Here is a 20248-nt window from a genome sequence, read left to right as displayed (position 1 = left end):
TGTTATAGTCTCCTATGGGATAATAATGATCAGTATAAGAGATCAGTGTGTGCAGTGTTATAGGTCCCTATGGAATAACAAAGATCAGTATAAGAGATCAGTGTGTGCAGTGTTATAGGTCCCTATGGGATAACAATGATCAGTATAAGAGATCAGTGTGTGCAGTGTTATAGTCTCCTATGGGATAATAATGATCAGTATAAGAGATCAGTGTGTGCAGTGTTATAGTCTCCTATGGGATAATAATGATCAGTATAAGAGATCAGTGTGTGCAGTGTTATATGACCCTATGGGATAATAATGATCAGTATAAGAGATCAGTGTGTGCAGTGTTATAGTCTCCTATGGGATAATAATGATCAGTATAAGAGATCAGTGTGTGCAGTGTTATAGTCTCCTATGGGATAATAATGATCAGTATAAGAGATCAGTGTGTGCAGTGTTATATGACCCTATGGGAGCTGTAACACTGCAAAAAAAAAAAAAGTGAACAAAGGTCATTTAACCCCTTCCCTAATAAAAGTTTGAATCACCTCCCTTTTCCCATTAAAAAAAAAAAAAAAAAAAAACTGTGTAAATAAAAATAAACATATGTGGTATCGCCGCGTGCGAAAATGTCTGAACTATAAAAATATATTGTTAATTAAAATGCACGGTCAATGGCGTGTGCGCAAAAAAATTCCAAAGTCCAAAATAGTGTATTTTTGGTCACTTTTTATATCATGAAAAAATGAATAAAAAGCGATCAAAAAGTCCGATCAATAAAAAATGGTAACCACAGGCCCGTACGCGGAGAAATAAAAAAGTTATAGGGGTTAGAAGATGAGAATTTTTAACATATACATTTTCCTGCATGTAGTTATGATTTTTTCCGAAGTACGATAATATCAAACTTATATAAGTAGGGGATCATTATAATCGTATGGACCTACAGAATAATGATAAGGTGTCATTTTTACTGAAAAATGTAGAAAGGGAAGCCACCAAAAGTTACAAAATGACATTTTTTCTTCAATTTTGTCGCACAATGATTTGTTTTTCCGTTTTGCCGTAGATTTTTGCGTAAAATGACTAATGTCACTGCAAAGTAGAATTGGTGGCGCAAAAAATAAGCATCATATGGATTTTTAGGTGCAAAATTGAAAGAGTTATGATTTTTAGAAGGTGATGAGGAAAAAATGAAAATGCAAAAACGGAAAAATGCAGAGTCCTTAAGGGGTTAATACCACGCCTAATATTGTGTCCCATCAGCCATTAAATTAACCCCTTAAGGACCAAGCCCATTTTCACCTTAAGGACCAGGCCAATTTTATTTTTGCGTTTTCGTTTTTTCCTCCTCGCCTTCTAAAATCCATAACTCTTTTATATTTCCATCTACAGACCCATATAAGGGCTTGTTTTTTTTGTGTGGCCAATTGTACTTTGTAATGAAACCTCTCATTTTACCATAAAATGTACGGCGAACCCCCCCAAAAAAATTTTTAGGGAGGAAATTTGGATGAAAACCAAAATTTTGCACATTTTGGATGGTTTTGTTTTCACATTGTACACGGTAAAAATGATAGGTGTTCTTTATTATGTGGGTCAATACGATTAAAATAATACCCATGGCTAGATACTTTTATATTTTTGTACCGCTTAAAAAAAATCTAAAACTTTTTGTACAAAATCAGTAATCTAAGATCGCCATTTTTTGACCACCTATAACTTTTTCATTTTTCCATATATAGGGCGGTATGAGGATTCATTTTTTGCGCTGTCATCTGTACTTTTTATCGATACCACATTTGCATATATAAAACTTTTAGATAATATTTTATAATTTTTTTTGGAATAAAATGTGACAAAAAAGCTGCATTTTTGGCCTTTTTAAATTTTTTACGTTTACGCCATTCAGCGTACGGGATCATTAACATTATATTTTGATAGTTGGGACATTTACACATGCGGCGATACCAAATATGTTTATATAAAAAAATTTTTAACACTTTTTGGGGGTAAAATGGGAAAAACAAACAATTTCAATTTTTAATGGGGGAGGGGATTTTAATTTTTTTTTACTTTTTACATTTTTCTACTTTTTATTTTTTACACTTTTTTTTTGTCACCATAGGGGACTATTTCTAGCAATCATTTGATTGCTAATACTGTTCAGTGCTATGCATAGTACATAGCACTGATCAGTATTATCTGTGATCTTCTGCTCTGGTCTGCTCGATCTCAGACCAGAGCAGAAGACCCCGGGAGACGGCCGGAGCCAGGTGAGGGAATGCCTCAAATGTACATGGTGCGCTCCCACTCCTGAGCCCTGTTATGTGCCCGCTGAGCACTATGAGTCCATATATGGGGGATTACCCTTTTTCGGGAGAAATTGGGTTACAAATTTTGGGGGTATTTTTTACATTAACAGGCTGGTGTAGCCCCCAACTTTTCCTTTTCATAAGGGGTAAAATTGAAAAATAAAAAATGATGTAACACAATTTCTCCTGAGTACAGAGATACCCCATATGTGGCCCTAAACTGTTGCCTTGAAATACGACAGGGCTCCAAAGTGAGAGAGCGCCATGCGTATTTGAGGCCTGAATTAGGGATTTGCATAGATGCGGACCCGGATGCAAGCATGGCGTTACTTTTTACTATGAAATGTATACAATGACTGACTGATACTACGCGCCCTGTGGCAAATAGGTAGTTCCTCAGCTCCCCTCTTCAGCCAGAGACGTGACGCACGGCACTGTGTGAACCAACACCAAAGCAATATAAGAAAGCAGAAGTCCAGCGCAGGATATAGTGCAAATAAAAAACGATTCTTTATTCAAGCCACGAGACAGCAGGATACAAAGTAACGCGTTTCAGCCGGTGTGACCAAAGGTACAGAATGATACAGCCATTCCTTTATGGGAAACGGGAATCGACGGACCGCCCAGGTAAATACCTACGTCAATTAGTTGAATCCACTCCCACAAGGGAAGTACAAAAGACACAAATAACATTTGCAAAAATACATAAAAAGAAAAAAATATATATGTATGCAATATATAAAAAATACCATAAATTATGGCTGGATATACTGATGGCATTACATAAGAATATAAAGAAAACATATATATATATATATATATATATATATATATATATATATATATATATATATATATATATATATATGAAAGTATGATATATTGGTAGACAGGATGAAGGGTGTCTATAAATAGCACTATACAGTGGTCCCTCAACATACGATGGTAATCCACTCCAAATGGACCATCGTTTGTTGAAACCATCGCATGTTGAGGGATCCGTGCAATGTAAAGTATAGGACAGTGGTCTACAACCTGCAGACCTCCAGATGTTGCAAAACTACAGCACCCAGCCGTTGGCTGTCCGGGCATGCTGGGAGTTGTAGTTTTGCAACATCTGGAGGTCCGCAGGTTGAATACCACTGGTATTGGAGGTTATACTCATGTGTCCCCGCCGCTCCGGATCGTCACCGCTCGTCACCGCTGCCCTGGATGTCGCCGTCCATCACTGTCGCCGCTTCCCCGAGGTGTCCCCGATGCTCCGGCAAGGCCTCTGCTTCCCCGGCATCCTCGCTCTCCGTCACCGCCAACACGTTGTTACGCACGCCGCTCCTATTGGATGACGGGACGGCGTGCGCAGCAACGTGATGACGACGATGGAGAGCGCCGACAATGCAGGGGATTCCGAAGAGGACGCGCCGGAGCCCCGAGGACAGGTAAGTGATCATCAGCGGACCACACGGGGCACCGTAAACGGCTATCCGGTGGCAGCTGAAGCAGTCTGCGCTGCCGGATAGCCGTTTATGCGATGGCCCCGACATACAAAAGCATCGGATGTTGATGCTGCCTCTGAGAGACCATTGTATGTTGAAATGATCGTAAGTCGGGGGGTCAATGTATACATTTCTTAATAATGTAGAATTACGTCCTGTCTACGATTTAGTCCTTTGGGAAATCTAGAATCAAGTTCCAAAATCCAGTAGACCTCCCGGTCAAGAATTTTTTTTAAAATCTAAAATCCCCCCCCCCCCCCCCTTTTGGGGGGAGTAACCCTTTCAATTCCGCACAAGACCATTGAAGAATAATTTCCCTGATAGACTTGTGCGCAATGTTGTGTGACCATGGACGTGTGACGAGAATAGAAGTGAGCAATATCAGAAATACGTTTTCTAATTCTGGATTTTAGCGAGTTTAAGGTGCACCCTACATATTGCACTTTGCAGGTAACGCACAAGAACAAATATATAACGTGTTGTGTTACAATTTATGGATTGTTGCGTTTTATAATTTTTCCCAGTGGAATATGAAGTAAATTCAATAACATTGTGCATAAATTTACAACAGATATATATTATGTGACCACATTTGTATGACCCCTTTGTGGTAATCCAGGTGCGTGTTGTCACGATTCGGCTTACAGGTTGTGGATCCTCTGTGTCAGCGAGGGATTGGCGTGGACCGTGCTGGTGGACCGGTTCTAAGAGGCTACTGGTGTTCACCAGAGCCCGCCGCAAAGCGGGATGGTCTTGCTGCGGCAGTAGCAACCAGGTCGTATCCACTGGCAACGGCTCAACCTCTCTGACTGCTGAGAAGGCGTGGGACAGAAGGACTAGGCAGAGGCAAGGTCAGACGTAGCAGAAGGTCGGGGCAGGCGGCAAGGTTCGTAGTCAAGGTGGATAGCAGGAGTTCAGGTAACACAGGCTTTGGACAACACTAAACGCTTTCACTGGCACAAGGCAACAAGATCCGGCAAGGGAGTGCAGGGGCAGTGAGCAGATATAGCCAGGGAGCAGGTGGAAGCCAATTAAGCTAATTGGGCCAGGCACCAATCATTGGTGCACTGGCCCTTTAAGTCTCAGAGAGCTGGCGCGCGCGCGCCCTAGAGAGCGAAGCCGCGCGCGCCAGCACATGACAGCAGGGGACCGGGACGGGTAAGTGACTTGGGATGCGATTCGCGAGCAGGCGCGTCCCGCTGTGCGAATCACATCCCCGACGGCCATGTCAGTGCAGCGCTCCCGGTCAGCGGGACTGACCGGGGCGCTGCAGGGAGAGAGACGCCGTGAGCGCTCCGGGGAGGAGCAGGGACCCGGAGCGCTCGGCGTAACAGTACCCCCCCCTTAGGTCTCCCCCTTTTTTTGTCCGACAACTGCTTTTCCTGGGACGAGGACACCGGGAGTGAATGGAGGGTTTCCTCAAAGGCAGGCAGTACAGCAGGAGTGGGAATGGGGAGGGAGGGCAGAGGGTGAAGCTTGGCACGGGGCAATGTGTCACCAGGACGGGGGCCATGAGGAGGCACTGAGGCTTGCCTGACGGGACTGGGAGGGGGGGGAGAGGCATTTCTTATGGCAAGCAGAGTCCCAGTTCTTGATCTCCCCGGTGGTCCAGTCAAGGGTGGGAGAATGAAGCCGGAGCCATGGCAGACCGAGGAGGACCTCAGAGGTACAGTTGGGAAGGACGAAGAATTCAATCATTTCGTGATGGGGTCCAATACACATTAAGAGGGGTTTTGTGCGGTAACGCACGGTGCAATCCAATCTGACTCCGTTGACCGCGGAAATGTAGAGCGGCTTGACGAGATGGGTCACCGGGATGCAGAATTTATTCACCAAAGACTCCAAAATAAAATTCCCAGAGGCACCAGAGTCCAAGCAGGCCACGGCTGAGAGGGAGAAGTTGGCAGAAGGAGAGATCCGCACGGGCACCGTGAGACGTGGAGAAGCAGATTTTGAACCAAGAGACGCCACACCCACGTGAGCTGGGTGCGTGCGTGCGTTTCCTAGACGTGGAGGACGAATAGGGCAATCCACCAAGAAATGCTCGGTACTGGCACAGTACAGACAAAGATTTTCTTCCCTACGGCGATTCCTCTCTTCCTGGGTCAGGCGAGACCGATCCACTTGCATGGCCTCCTCGGCGGGAGGCCCAGGCGTAGATTGCAAAGGATACTGTGGGAGAGGTGCCCAGAGATCTAAGTCTTTTTCCTGGTGGAGCTCCTGATGTGTCTCAGAAAAACGCATGTCAATGCGGGTGGCCAAATGGATAAGTTCTTGCAGGTTGGCAGGAATCTCTTGTGCGGCCAGCACATCCTTGATGCTACTGGATAGGCCTTTTTTAAAGGTCGCGCAGAGAGCCTCGTTATTCCATGATAATTCGGAAGCAAGAGTACGAAATTGGATGGCGTACTCGCCCACTGAAGAATTACCCTGGACCAGGTTCAGCAGGGCAGTCTCGGCAGAAGAAGCTCGGGCTGGTTCCTCGAAGACACTACGGACTTCAGCGAAGAAGGACTGGACTGTGGCTGTGGCAGGATCATTGCAGTCCCAGAGCGGTGTGGCCCAAGACAAGGCCTTTCCTGAAAGAAGGCTCACTACGAACGCCACCTTAGACCGTTCTGTAGGAAACAAGTCCGACAACATCTCCATATGCAGGGAACATTGAGACAAAAATCCACGGCAGAGTCTAGAGTCCCCATCAAATTTGTCCGGCAGGGACAAGCGGAGGCTAGGAGCGGCCACTCGCTGCGGAGGAGGTGCAGGAGCTGGCGGAGGAGATGGTTGCTGCTGTAGCAAAGGCAGAAGTTGCTGTAACATGGCGGTCAACTGCGACAGCTGCTGTCCTTGTTGGGCAATCTGCTGCGATTGCTGAGCGACCACCGTGGGAAGGTCAGCGAGACTTGGCAGCGGCACCTCAGCGGGATCCATGGCCGGATCTACTGTCACGATTCGGCTTACAGGTTGTGGATCCTCTGTGTCAGCGAGGGATGGGCGTGGACCGTGCTGGTGGACCGGTTCTAAGAGGCTACTGGTGTTCACCAGAGCCCGCCGCAAAGCGGGATGGTCTTGCTGCGGCAGTAGCAACCAGGTCGTATCCACTAGCAACGGCTCAACCTCGCTGACTGCTGAGAAGGCGTGGGACAGAGGGACTAGGCAGAGGCAAGGTCAGACGTAGCAGAAGGTCGGGGCAGGCGGCAAGGTTCGTAGTCAAGATGGATAGCAGGAGTTCAGGTAACACAGGCTTTGGACAACACTAAACGCTTTCACTGGCACAAGGCAACAAGATCCGGCAAGGGAGTGCAGGGGCAGTGAGCAGATATAGCCAGGGAGCAGGTGGAAGCCAATTAAGCTAATTGGGCCAGGCACCAATCATTGGTGCACTGGCCCTTTAAGTCTCAGAGAGCTGGCGCGCGTGCGCCCTAGAGAGCGGAGCCGCGTGCGCCAGCACATGACAGCAGGGGACCGGGACGGGTAAGTGACTTGGGATGCGATTCACGAGCGGGCGCGTCCCGCTGTGCGAATCGCATCCCCGACGGCCATGTCAGTGCAGCGCTCCCGGTCAGCGGGACTGACCGGGGCGCTGCAGGGAGAGAGACGCCGTGAGCGCTCCGGGGAGGAGCAGGGACCCGGAGCGCTCGGCGTAACACGTGTTATAGGAATGTTGTTAGAGAATAGACTGGGGGATCATTTTTGCCCTATAGTGGGAGACCTTTTTGACACACATTTATAGCCTGAATCTAATACTGAACTATAAGAAGGATCACTAGTACTGATCGGCATATATTTGTGAACAGGGCTACAAATTGTGCCAGAATCGCTGCTGTATTGAGAGACAAATACAATGGGTTTATTATTTTTCTGTATGGAGATCTCATTAGATTAAATATTGTTGTGCGCCGGTGTAAAAGAAGATATAGGTTTGGCACGATTTTTGTTCTGAGCGATGTTCTGTCTATGTTCCATTTAGGGTAAACTCTACGTGTACGGCGGGTTTCTATGTTGTTTGCCTCCTTCTGAAAAAGCTCCAAAGTGGACAATTCCTTCCAGCTCTGATCATCTCCCCCACGGGAAGATTACGAATCATATGGGGCGGATGACAGGAGGAAGAATGGAGAATGGTATTAGATGCTGTATTTTTACGAAAAATAGAGGTGACAATCGTTTTTGTGGTCACATCACCAAACAGACTGAGGTCCAAAAAGGAAGCAGAATTATTGTTGAATGAGAGAGTAAATTTAAATCCTAATTGGTTATCGTTTAGGAAGGTGGAAAATGCCTCCCCGGCTGCTACATCAGACCCCCAAATAAACAGGAGGTCATCGATGTAGCGGCAGTACCATTGAATGCAATCGACAAAAGGATTACTGGAGGCAAAAAGAGTCCCCTTCTCCCACCAACACATATATATGTTGGCGAGAGAAGGGGAGAATTTCGCCCCCATCTCAGCTCCGGTGACCTGCAGGAAATACATGTCATCAAACATTATGAGAAAGCAAAAATTCAACACAAATGACTATGTATTCCTGCAGGTCTCTGGGATAGTGGGAATATGTAGTAAGAACCATCTCAGTGCCATTATGGCTTTGTCATGAGGAATAACCGAATACAGTGCAGTGACGTCCGCTGTAACCCAAGAACATTGGTCACTCCACTGTATCGGGCTGAATGCTGCCAGCACATGTTTGGTGTCCCTGAGAAATCCTGGTATGGGAATGACCAATGGTTGGAGTAAGGTGTCTACCCAAGCGCACAGTCTCTAAGAGAAGAGATTCCTGCAACTATGGGCCTCATGGGAGGAGGAAAGATCTCCTGGTGGATCTTGGGGAGAGAATGAAAAATGGCTGTAACTGGATGTGACATTTTTATGTAGTCGGCTTGTTTGGAAGTAAACAAAAAAAAGCCACTTCTCTCCCCAAGATCAACAAGATCAAATAATTGTTGTTTGAAAACGATCACAGGATTACTAGATAATGTTTTATAGGTTCTCTCATCTGATAACATATCCATATTGAGTTTATGATATAATCCCTTATCCATTACTATAACTCCACCTCCCTTATCCGCCTGGCGTATGATGATATCCAGCATATCAGACAATTCCGATATAGCTAATCTCTCACAGCGAGGTAGATTGTGAGAAAGTGGAGGTGGGTTATGTACAGTGGGGATCAAAAGTTTGGGCACCCCAGGTAACAATTTGTATTAATGTGCATAAAGAAGCCAAGGAAAGATGGAAAAATCTCCAAAAGGCATCAAATTACAGATTAGACATTCTTATAATATGTCAACAAAAGTTACATTTTATTTCCATCATTTACACTTTCAAAATAATAGAAAACAAAAAAATGGCGTCTGCAAAAGTTTGGGCACCCTGCAGAATTTTTAGCATGCACTGCCCCCTTTGCAAAGCTGAGACCTGCCAGTGTCATGGATTGTTCTCAATCATCATCTGGGAAGACCAGGTGATGTCAATCTCAAAGGCTTTAAATGCCCAGACTCATCTGACCTTGCCCCAACAATCAGCACCATGGGTTCTTCTAAGCAGTTGTCTAGAAATCTGAAACTGAAAATAGTTGACGCTCACAAAGCTGGAGAAGGCTATAAGAAGATAGCAAAATGTTTTCAGATGTCAATATCCTCTGTTCGGAATGTAATTAAGAAATGGCAGTCATCAGGAACAGTGGAAGTTAAAGCAAGATCTGACAGAACAGCTCGCAGGATTGTGAGAAAAACAATTCAAAACCCACATTTGACTGCACAATCCCTCCAGAAAGATCTGGCAGACACTGGAGTTGTGGTACACTATTCCATTATAAAGAGATTCTTGTACAAATATGGTCTTCATGGAAGAGTCATCAGAAGAAAACCTCTTCTACGTCCTCACCACAAAAATCAGAGTTTGAACTTTGCAAATGAACATATAGACAAGCCTGGTGCATTTTGGAAACAAGTTCTGTGGACCGATGAGGTTAAAATTGAACTTTTTGGCCGGAATGAGCAAAGGTACGTTTGGAGAAGAAGGGGAACAGAATTTATTGAAAAGAACCTCTGTCCAACTGATAAGCATGGGGTTGGATCAATCATGCTTTGGGGTTGTATTGCAGCCACTAGTACAGGGAACATCTCACGAGTAGAAGGAAAAATGGATTCAATAAAATTTCAGCACATTTTGGATGCTAACTTGATGCCATCTGTGAAAAAGCTGAAGTTAAAGAGAGGATGGCTTCTACAAATGGATAATGATCCTAAACACACCTCAAAATCCACGGGGGATTACATCAAGAGGCGTAAACTGAAGGTTCTGCCATGGCCTTCACAATCTCCTGACCTCCACATAATTGAAAATCAATGGATAGACCTTGAGGGTACGTTCACACGAGCGGATTTTTGCAGCGTATTTCGCTGCAGATCCACTGGTGAAGGCCCGCTCTATGCTGTCTTTACATGTGCCTGCTCGTAGCGGCAATACGCCACTTTGAGCAGACACACTGCGATGTGCGAGTCGCAGTATACTCGCACATCGCGGGAGCTCTCTGCCTAGCTCAGAGCAGGGAGAGCGGCCGCGATGTGCGAATTGCCGCTATGAGCAGGCATATGTAAAGACAGCATAGAGCGGGCCTTCACCAGCGGATCCGCAGCGTTAAATACGTTGTAAATCCGCTCGTGTGAACGTACCCTAAATGAGCAGTGTGTGACAGACAGCCCAGAAATCTCAAAGAACTGGAAGACTTTTGTAAGGAAGAATGGACAAAGATACCTCAAACAAGAATTGAAAGACTCTTGGCTGCTACAAAAAGCATTTACAAGCTGTGATACTTACCAAAGGGGGCAGCACAAGATATTAACTCTGCAGGGTGCCCAAACTTTTGCAGACGCCATTTTTTTGTTTTCTGTTATTTTGAAAGTGTAAATGATGGAAATAAAATGTAACTTTTGTTGACATATTATAAGAATGTCTAATCTGTAATTTGATCCTTTTGGAGATTTTTCCATCTTTCCTTGGCTTCTTTATGCACATTAATACAAATTTTTACCTGGGGGGCCCAAACTTTTGATCTCCACTGTATTAAAGGAGATAGTTCTCTTTCCATATACTCCTGAAAATTATCCAGTACTGGGGTTCTGGACAAAAATCAGTATTGGAAACCCAAAAGGAAGGAGTAGCAGAGCATTGGTGAGAATCTGTAAGATTCTGTAGGTCAGAAATGGCCGCGAGCTCCTGAAAGGAGAAGCCCGCGACCGCATCTACCCCAGGAGCCCGAGATTCACTAGCAGTGTAAGCACAATCACAAGACATAGGAACATGCAATGAATTTGTATTAGATTGTAGCACACAAGAGGAGTTGGCATTAACGGAAACAATCGTTATTAATAGATATATTGTTATTGACATTGTTACAATTTGAGAAATGCTACGAAGAGTAATGTTCCTGACGAATGGATTAATGTCCAACATGGTGTGAAAAAAATCAAATCTGCGTGCCGGGAAAAAAGAAAGTCCTTTGGCCAATACCGATGTTTGCGCCTCTGAAAGCACTTTGGCCGAGATGTTGATGACCGGTAGGTTTAGTTCCTCTTTTTCACTCTACGCTGAGGATTTCTTTTGCCGGGTTCGCCGGTGTTTCTTCCCCGCCCTCCGTTTTTTGGAGTGGATGAATTCACATTGTGTCCCGCATCAAGAGGCCCCCGTGGGGGGGAGGCGGCACCGCCGGCCACAACCAAGGAAGATCCAGCTGAAGCTTCCTGAGAACGCAAGTCCAGGTCAGTGGATCCATGCCGGTAGAATTGAAACTTACTTTATGTGGTTTCTTTACTTTATTGCGTTTATTGTGGAGGTTTCTGTTCTTTTTCAAAATAGAGTGAGGTGTAGAGGATTTATTATCCACAATAGACCAATGATAAACTGCACCTGTTTTGTAGTCTTGCAAGTCCCTGCCGAACTTGATTTGCTTGGACTCCGCAATGGACGATTCCAGTTTGGATAAGTTGGTATTAATTCTTTCATCATATGAGACAAAAGAAGGAGGATTTTCAAATTGAGAGATTGTCTGTTGAAGTGAGGATATTTTTTCTTTTACATCATTCAATGCTTATTCCTATAATCAATAATAAGCTTCATAAATCTCAAAGAAGAATCAGTAAGAAGATGTTCCCACTATTCTTTAAAATGTAGTAGGAAATTTGCGGATACGTAATCCCTGCAGAATTATAGCTCCACGTATTTCTTTAGGGTGGAAACATCCCACCAGATTTTTGTCTCAGATGGTGCACTCTCCAAATCATCCAGGTGAATCCTAAGATCCACAGTATCCTGAGTGTCTGTGTTTGTGGCACTGAAAATTTGGGTGATACGTTGGGTTCTTCTTACTGATTCGTCTTTGAGATTTATGAAGCTTATTATTGATTATAGGAATAAGCATTGAATGATGTAAAAGAAAAAATATCCTCACTTCAACAGACAATCTCTCAATTTGAAAATCCTCCTTCTTTTGTCTCATATGATGAAAGAATTAATACCAACTTATCAAACTGGAATCGTCCATTGCGGAGTCCAAGGAAATCAAGTTCGGCAGGGACTTGCAAGACTACAAAACCGGTTCAGTTTAATGTGGATAATAAATCCTCTACACCTCACTCTATTTTGAAAAAGAACAGAAACCGCTACAATAAACGCAATAAACCACATAAAGTAAGTTTCAATTCTACCGGCATGGATTCCACTGACCTGGACTTGCGTTATCAGGAAGCTTCAGCTGGATCTTGATGTGTTGGTGGGAGAAGGTGACTCTTTTCGCCTCCCGTAATCCTTTTGTCGTTTGCATTCGATGGTACTGCCGCTACATCGATGACCTCCTGTTTATTTGGGGGTCCAATGTAGCGGCCGGGGAGGCATTTTCCACCTTCCTAAACGATAACCAATTAGGATTTAAATTTACTCTCTCATTCAACAATAATTCTGTTTCCTTTTTGGACCTCAGTCTGTTTGGTGATGTGACCACAAAAACGATTGTCACCTCTACTTTTCATAATAATACAGCATCTAATACCATTCTCCATTCTTCCTCCTGTCATCCGCCCCACGTGATCCGTAATCTTCCCGTGGGGGAGATGATCAGAGCTGGAAGGAATTGCTCCACTTTGGAGCTTTTTCAGAAGGAGGCAAACAACATAGAAACCCGCCGCACACGTAGAGGTTATCCTAAATGGAACATAGACAGGAACATCGCTCTGAACAAAAATTGTGCCAAACTTATATCTTCTTTTACACCGGCGCACAACAATATTGAATCTAATGAGATCTCCATACAGAAAAAGTATAAACCCATTGTATTTGTCTCTCAATAAAGCAGCGATTTTGGCACAATTTGTAGCCCTGTTCACAAATATATGCCGATCATTACTAGTGATCCTTCTTATAGTTCAGTATTAGATTCAGGCTATAAATGTGTGTCAAAAAGGTCTCCCACTATAGGCCAAAAATGATCCCCCAGTCTATTCTCTAACAACATTCCTATAACACGCACCTGGCTTACCACAAAGGGTTCATATAAATGTGGTCACATGATATGTATCTGTTGTAAATTTATGCACAATGTTATTGAATTTACTTCATATTCCACCGGGAAAAATTATAAAACGCAACAATCCATAAATTGTAACACAACACGTTATATATTTGTTCTTGTGCGTTACCTGCAAAGTGCAATATGTAGGGTGCACCTCAAACTCACTAAAATCCAGAATTAGAAAACGTATTTCTGATATTGCTCGCTTCAATTCTCGTCACACGTCAATGGTCACACAACATTGCGCACAAGTCTATCAGGGAAATTATTCTTCAATGGTCTTGTGCGGTATTGAAAGGGTTACTCCCCCCAAAAAGGGGGGGGGGGGGGGAATTTTAGACAAAAAATTCTTGACTGTGACTTCTACTGGATTTTGGAACTTGATTCTAGGTTTCCCAAAGGACTAAATCGTAGACAGGACATAATTCTACATTATTAAGAAATGTATATATAGTGATATTTATAGACATCCTTCATCCTGTCTACCAATATATAATTTTATATAGTTGTGCCTCTCCCTTTATATGTACTCTTGGCATGTTTTATATATACTATCATATATATATATATATATATATATATATATTTATGTTTTCTTTATATTCTTATATAATGCCATCAGTATATCCAGCCATAATTTATGGGATTCTTTATATATTGCATTTATATATATTTCTTCTTTTTATGTATTTTTGCTAATTTTGTGTCTTTTGTAGTGGATTCAACTAATTGACGTAGGTGTTTATCTGGGCGGTCCGTTGATCCCCTTTTCCCATAAAGGAATGGCTGTATCATCCTGTACCTTTGTATGAGTAAGGCTGGTCACACCGGCTGAAACGCATTACTTTGTATCCTGCTGTCTCGAATAAAGAATCGGCTTTTATTTGCACTATATCCTGTGCTGGACTTCTGCTTTCTTATACGTGCCCTGTACTATAATTAACAAACATCTGGAATGCATTTAAAGGGGTACTCCATCCCCAGATATCTTATCCCCTATCCAAAGGATAGGGGATAAGATGTCTAATTGCGGGGGTCCCGCTGCTGGGGGATTTCAGCTGCGGCACCCGAGACATCGCTCCGTGGCGGATGACTGGCGATGCAAGGCAGTGGCTTGTGACGTCACGGCCATGCCCTCTCATGACATCACAGCCACGCCCCCTCAATGCAAGTCTATGGGAGGGGGCATGACGGCCGTCACGCCACCCCCCCCACATAGACCTGCATTGAGGGCAGCCTGCCCGTGACGTCACGAGCCTCCAGCACTGCACCCGACTCTTTAAATGAATGCTGGTGCAGCAGGGAGATCGCGGGGGTCCCCAGCAGCTGTACCTCTGTGATCAGACATCTTATCCCCTATCCTTCAGAAAGAGGATAAGATGTCTAGGGGCGGAGTACCCCTTTAACTGCCAGTCAAAAGATATGAGCAGCTAGTGAACATTTTTCTTGAGAGATAATTTCAGTCATGTAAAAGCAGACTGTAATTCACAATGCATTTACAAACAAGGCTGCCTAACACTTTGTGAAAACATGATATAAAATAAATATGCAAAAGGTATAGTCCGGCACTGCTGCCCAAGTCAGACCAAACATAACGGGATAATCCGTGACAGTACACACAGTTCATGTGGTGCCCGGGGTGCAATCCAATAGATAGTAGATACAAATGTACACCTGACAGGTAGAAATGAAAGGATGCACTCACCCGGGGGTCTTGATAGCAGAAGACTTTATTTAATCATCAGTACGGTATATGTTCGGGTAGACGCTATCTGCTATCAAGACCGCCGGGTGAGTGCATCCTTTCATTTCTACCTGTCTGATGATATAAATAAGATTTTTATTGATATATGCTATAAAAGTAAGCTAACATTCTATGCCCCTATTCCTATATCATATGGCAGCTGTTTTGTTTGTTCAGCTGTTTTGTTTGTACAGCTGTTTTGTTTGTCCAGCTGTTCTGTTTCTACAGCTGTTTTGTTTGTCCAGCTGTTCTGTTTCTACAGCTGTTCTGTTTGTCCAGCTGTTCTGTTTGTTCAGCTGTTCAGTTTGTACAGATGTTCTGTTTGTCTAGCTGTTCTGTTTGTACAGATGTTCTGTTTGTCCAGCTGTTCTGTTTGTACAGCTGTTCTGTTTGTTCAGCTGTTCTGTTTGTCCAGCTGTTCTGTTTGTACAGATGTTCTGTTTGTCCAGCTGTTCTGTTTGTTCAGCTGTTCTGTTTGTACAGATGTTCTGTTTGTCCAGCTGTTCTGTTTGTACAGCTGTTCTGTTTGTTCAGCTGTTCAGTTTGTACAGATGTTCTGTTTGTCCAGCTGTTCTGTTTGTTCAGCTGTTCTGTTTGTCCAGCTGTTCTGTTTGTACAGCTGTTCTGTTTGTTCAGCTGTTCTGTTTGTACAGCTGTTCTGTTTGTTCAGCTGTTCAGTTTGTACAGATGTTCTGTTTGTCCAGCTGTTCTGTTTGTACAGCTGTTCTGTTTGTTCAGCTGTTCTGTTTGTCCAGCTGTTCTGTTTGTACAGATGTTCTGTTTGTCCAGCTGTTCTGTTTGTTCAGCTGTTCTGTTTGTACAGATGTTCTGTTTGTCCAGCTGTTCTGTTTGTTCAGCTGTTCTGTTTGTATAGCTGTTCTGTTTGTACAGATGTTCTGTTTGTCCAGCTGTTCTGTTTGTTCAGCTGTTCTGTTTGTCCAGCTGTTCTGTTTGTACAGCTGTTCTGTTTGTTCAGCTGTTCAGTTTGTACAGATGTTCTGTTTGTACAGCTGTTCTGTTTGTACAGCTGTTCTGTTTGTTCAGCTGTTCAGTTTGTACAGATGTTCTGTTTGTACAGATGTTCTGTTTGTACAGCTGTTCTGTTTGTACAGCTGTTCTGTTTGTCCAGCTGTTCTGTTTCTACAGCTGTTCTGTTTGTTCAGCTGTTCTGTTTGTTCAGCTGTTCAGTTTGTACAGATGTTCTGTTTGTCCAGCTGTTCTGTTTGTTCAGCTGTTCTGTTTGTCCAGCTGTTCTGTTTGTACAGCTGTTCTGTTTGTTCAGCTGTTCTGTTTGTATAGCTGTTCTGTTTGTTCAGCTGTTCTGTTTGTATAGCTGTTCTGTTTGTATAGCTGTTCTGTTTGCAGAGCTGTTCTCTTTGTGCAGCTGTTCTGTTTGTCCAGCTGTTCTGATTGTACAGCTGTTCTGTTCTCTTTGTACAGCTGTTCTGTTTGTACAGCTGTTCTGTTTGTTCAGCTGTTCTGTTCCGTTTGTACAGCTGTTCTGTTCTGTTTGTCCAGCTGTTCTGTTTGTCCAGCTGTTCTGTTTTTTTTCAGCTGTTTTGTTTTTACAGCTGTTCTGTTTGTACAGCTGTTCTGTTTTGTTTGTACAGCTGTTCTGTTTGTTCAGCTGTTCTGTTTGTACAGCTGTTCTGATTGTACAGCTGTTCTGTTCTGTTTGTACAGCTGTTCTGTTTGTACATATGTTCTGATTGTACAGCTGTTCTGTTCTGTTTGTACAGCTGCTCTGTTTTGTTTGTACAGCTGTTCTGTTTGTTCAGCTGTTCTGTTTGTACAGCTGTTCTGTTTGTACAGCTGTTCTGTTTGTACAGCTGTTCTGTTTGTCCAGCTGTTCTGTTTGTACGTCTGTTTTGTTTGTTCAGCTGTTCTGTTGTTTGTACAGCTGTTCTGTTTTGTTTGTACAGCTGTTCTGTTTGTTCAGCTGTTTTGTTTGTACAGCTGTTCTGTTTGTTCAGGTGTTCTGTTTGTACAGCTGTTCTGTTTGTACAGCTGTTCTGTTTGTACAGCTGTTCTGTTTTGTTTGTACAGCTGTTCTGTTTGTACAGCTGTTCTGTTTTGTTTGTACAGCTGTTCTGTTTGTTCAGCTGTTTTGTTTGTACAGCTGTTCTGTTTGTTTAGCTGTTCTGTTTGTACAGCTGTTCTGTTTGTTCAGCTGTTCTGTTTGTTCAGCTGTTCTGTTTGTTCAGCTGCTCTGTTTGTACAGCTGTTCTGTTTGTACAGCTGTTCTGTTTTGTTTGTACGGCTGTTCTGTCTGTACAGCTGTTCTGTTCTGTTTGTCCAGCTGTTCTGTTTGTCCAGCTGTTCTGTTCTGTTTGTACAGCTGTTCTGTTTTGCTTGTACAGCTGTTCTGTTTGTACAGCTGTTCTGTTTTGTTTGTACAGCTGTTCTGTTTGTCCAGCTGTTCTGTTTGTCCAGCTGTTCTGTTTGTCAAGCTGTTCTGTTCTGTTTGTACAGCTGTTCTGTTTTGTTTGTTCAGCTGTTCTGTTTGTTCAGCTGTTCTGTTTGTACAGATGTTCTGTTTGTACAGCTGTTCTGTTTGTACAGCTGTTCTGTCCTGCTTGTACAGCTGTTCTGTTTGTCTAGCTGTTCTGTTTGTACAGCTGTTCTGCTTGTCCAGATGTTCTGTTTGTACAGATGTTCTGTTTGAACAGATGTTCTGTTTGTACAGATGTTCTGATTGTACAGCTGTTCTGTTCTGTTTGTCCAGATGTTCTGTTTGTACAGATGTTCTGTTTGTACAGCTGTACTGTTTGTACAGCTGTTCTGTTTGTACAGCTGTTCTGTTCTGTTTGTTCCGCTGTTCTGTTTGTACAGCTGTTCTGTCCTGTTTGTTCAGCTATTCTGTTCTGTTTCTACAGCTGTTCTGTTCTGTTGGTACAGCTGTCCTGTTTGTTCAGCTGTTCTGTTCTGTTTGTACAGCTGTCCTGTTTGTTCAGCTGTTCTGTTTCTACAGCTGTTCGATGTCGATGTCATTAAGGGGTCGGGGCTATGACGTCACGAGCTCCCAGCGCCGGCTCCCCTCATGATGTCCCCTCCCATAGACTTGAATTGAGGGGGCAGGTGTGACGTCATGAGGGGGCGGGGCTATGATGTCACGAGCTCCCGGCACCGGCTTGTCGGGATATGTCCACATATGACACGGGGCCCCGCACTATAAACATTCACTACCATTTAGGAAACCACGTGTACGGTCAGTGAATGTGAGAGAAGAGGTTACACAGAAAGGGGGCGTGGTCTAGAACCGCTTTGCCAGAAAAGGGGGCATGTCACCTGTCACTTTGCTTCTGGTGGGCGGTTTGACGAAAGGTGTCCCCTCTTCACTACTAATGGCTGCCATATTGTCGAAGCGCACTGCTATAGATTCTGTTACACCAGGGACCTCACAGGATGGTCCTGTCTCCTCAGGGGAGGGGCACAGTGGTAACAATTATGGTAAATGTCCACTTGGTCGTCCGGATATAAAGGTGAGGAATGATAACACAGTCTATGAAATCTTCTAATAGGATAAGATCTAGGCCTGGCCTGAAGCCCTGGAAGGTCCTTGTATTCTACGGGGCTCCACCTCCTCCCCGCAGTCTGTGTCTTTCCCTGTAGACATCTTGTATTTCCCCCCTGAGATGCCGGCCCCGCTGTCCACCATAGTATGATGTAATACTGTGATATCCCAGTACAGGACAAGGTCCTGTACTACCCTTAGACCCTGTCAGGGTGAGTCCCTCTGTGACCTGGGGGCTCCCCTTATAGTGTTATTTAATGTAATGGGATTATAGTCAGTATGTCAATGTATAATCAGCATAAAGGACCTTTGGAGGACTCCAGTAAATGTCTAAAGGAGCTGTGAGATGTCACATGTTATGTTTATGTTGTCACATGTTACCCAGAGAGCACCAGTTTAAAGGGGTATTCCAGGCAAAAACGTTTTTATATATATATATATATATATATATATATATATATATATATATATATCAACTGGCTCCGGAAAGTTAAACAGATTTGTAAATTACTTCTATTAAAAAATCTTAATCCTTCCAATAGTTATTAGCTTCTGAAGTTTTCTGTCTAACTGCTCAATGATGATGTCACGTCCCGGGAGCTGTGCATGATGGGAGAATATCCCCATAGGAGTTGGACAGCTCCCGGGACGTGAGTCATCAGAGAGCAGTTAGACAGAAAACAACAACTCAACTTCAGAAGCTAATAACTATTGGAAGGATTAAGATTTTTTAATAGAAGCAATTTACAAATCTGTTTAACTTTCCGAAGCCAGTTGATATATATAAAAAAGTTTTTGCCTGGAATACCCCTTTAACACATGACCTGCAGCTTGACCAATGGGCTTTGGCTCAGCCCCCCCCCCCCCTCTATATAAGGGGCGGCCTGTTTATTCCTGCTTATGTTTTGTATTAGCATATACTTTGCATTGTTTTCTTCTGTACTGAAAAACCGACTGGGGACGTGACGTCACGCCCCCTCCATTCATGTCTATGGGAGGGGGCGTGACGGTCGTCACGCCCCCTCCCATAGACATGAATGGAGGGGGTGTGGCGTGATGTCACGTCCCCAGTCCCGGAAACCCGGAGGTTTCCGAAACCGGATACGCAGTCCCCGCATAGAATGCAGGCGCTGCAGCCAAATCGCGGGGGGTCCCAGCTGCGGGCCCCCCACGATCAGACTTCTTATCCTTTGGATAGGGGATAAGATGTTTTTGCCCGGAATACCCCTTTAACCATGTTTTCCTCTTGTTCCAGGAGTCCTGGGGGCTCAGGGAAAATTCGCCTACAAACTGATGAACGATTTATTTGCCAACTACTCCAACGCTCTGCGCCCCGTGGAGGACATGGACAAGGCGATGAACGTGACGCTGCAGGTCACCCTGTCACAGATCATAGACATGGTACGGTCCACCCCTCCCCCACATACAACAACAACATTTCCGAAACCCTCTGAGCTCTGATCCAATCAGAAAAGGCCCTGTAATGTATATATAGGCGCCAACCTCCCCGTATACACCCCACAAGAGATCCCAAATAATATATATAATACAGTACAGCAAGTCTGATAGCCCATCACTGCTTAAACCATCATGTTATCCTCCAGTCACCTCCAGAGCTGCACTTACCATTC

General features: G+C 44.0%; 1 protein-coding gene across 1 annotated transcript in view; it reads left to right on the top strand.

Moving 5' to 3' along the window:
* The window catches only part of CHRNA9 (cholinergic receptor nicotinic alpha 9 subunit), a 61843-nt gene that overhangs the window by 21287 nt on the left and 20308 nt on the right, over positions 1-20248 (top strand). Inside the window, exon 2 of the mRNA XM_056553738.1 lies at positions 19873-20018. Within this exon, the coding sequence (XP_056409713.1) occupies positions 19873-20018 (146 nt within the window). The remainder of the gene's footprint in view (positions 1-19872; positions 20019-20248) is intronic.

This window comes from Hyla sarda, unplaced genomic scaffold, assembly GCF_029499605.1.
Source record: "Hyla sarda isolate aHylSar1 unplaced genomic scaffold, aHylSar1.hap1 scaffold_375, whole genome shotgun sequence".
NCBI lineage: Eukaryota > Metazoa > Chordata > Amphibia > Anura > Hylidae > Hyla > Hyla sarda.
Note: the sequence above shows the minus strand (reverse complement) of the source record. Positions and strands in the feature narration are given on the sequence as shown.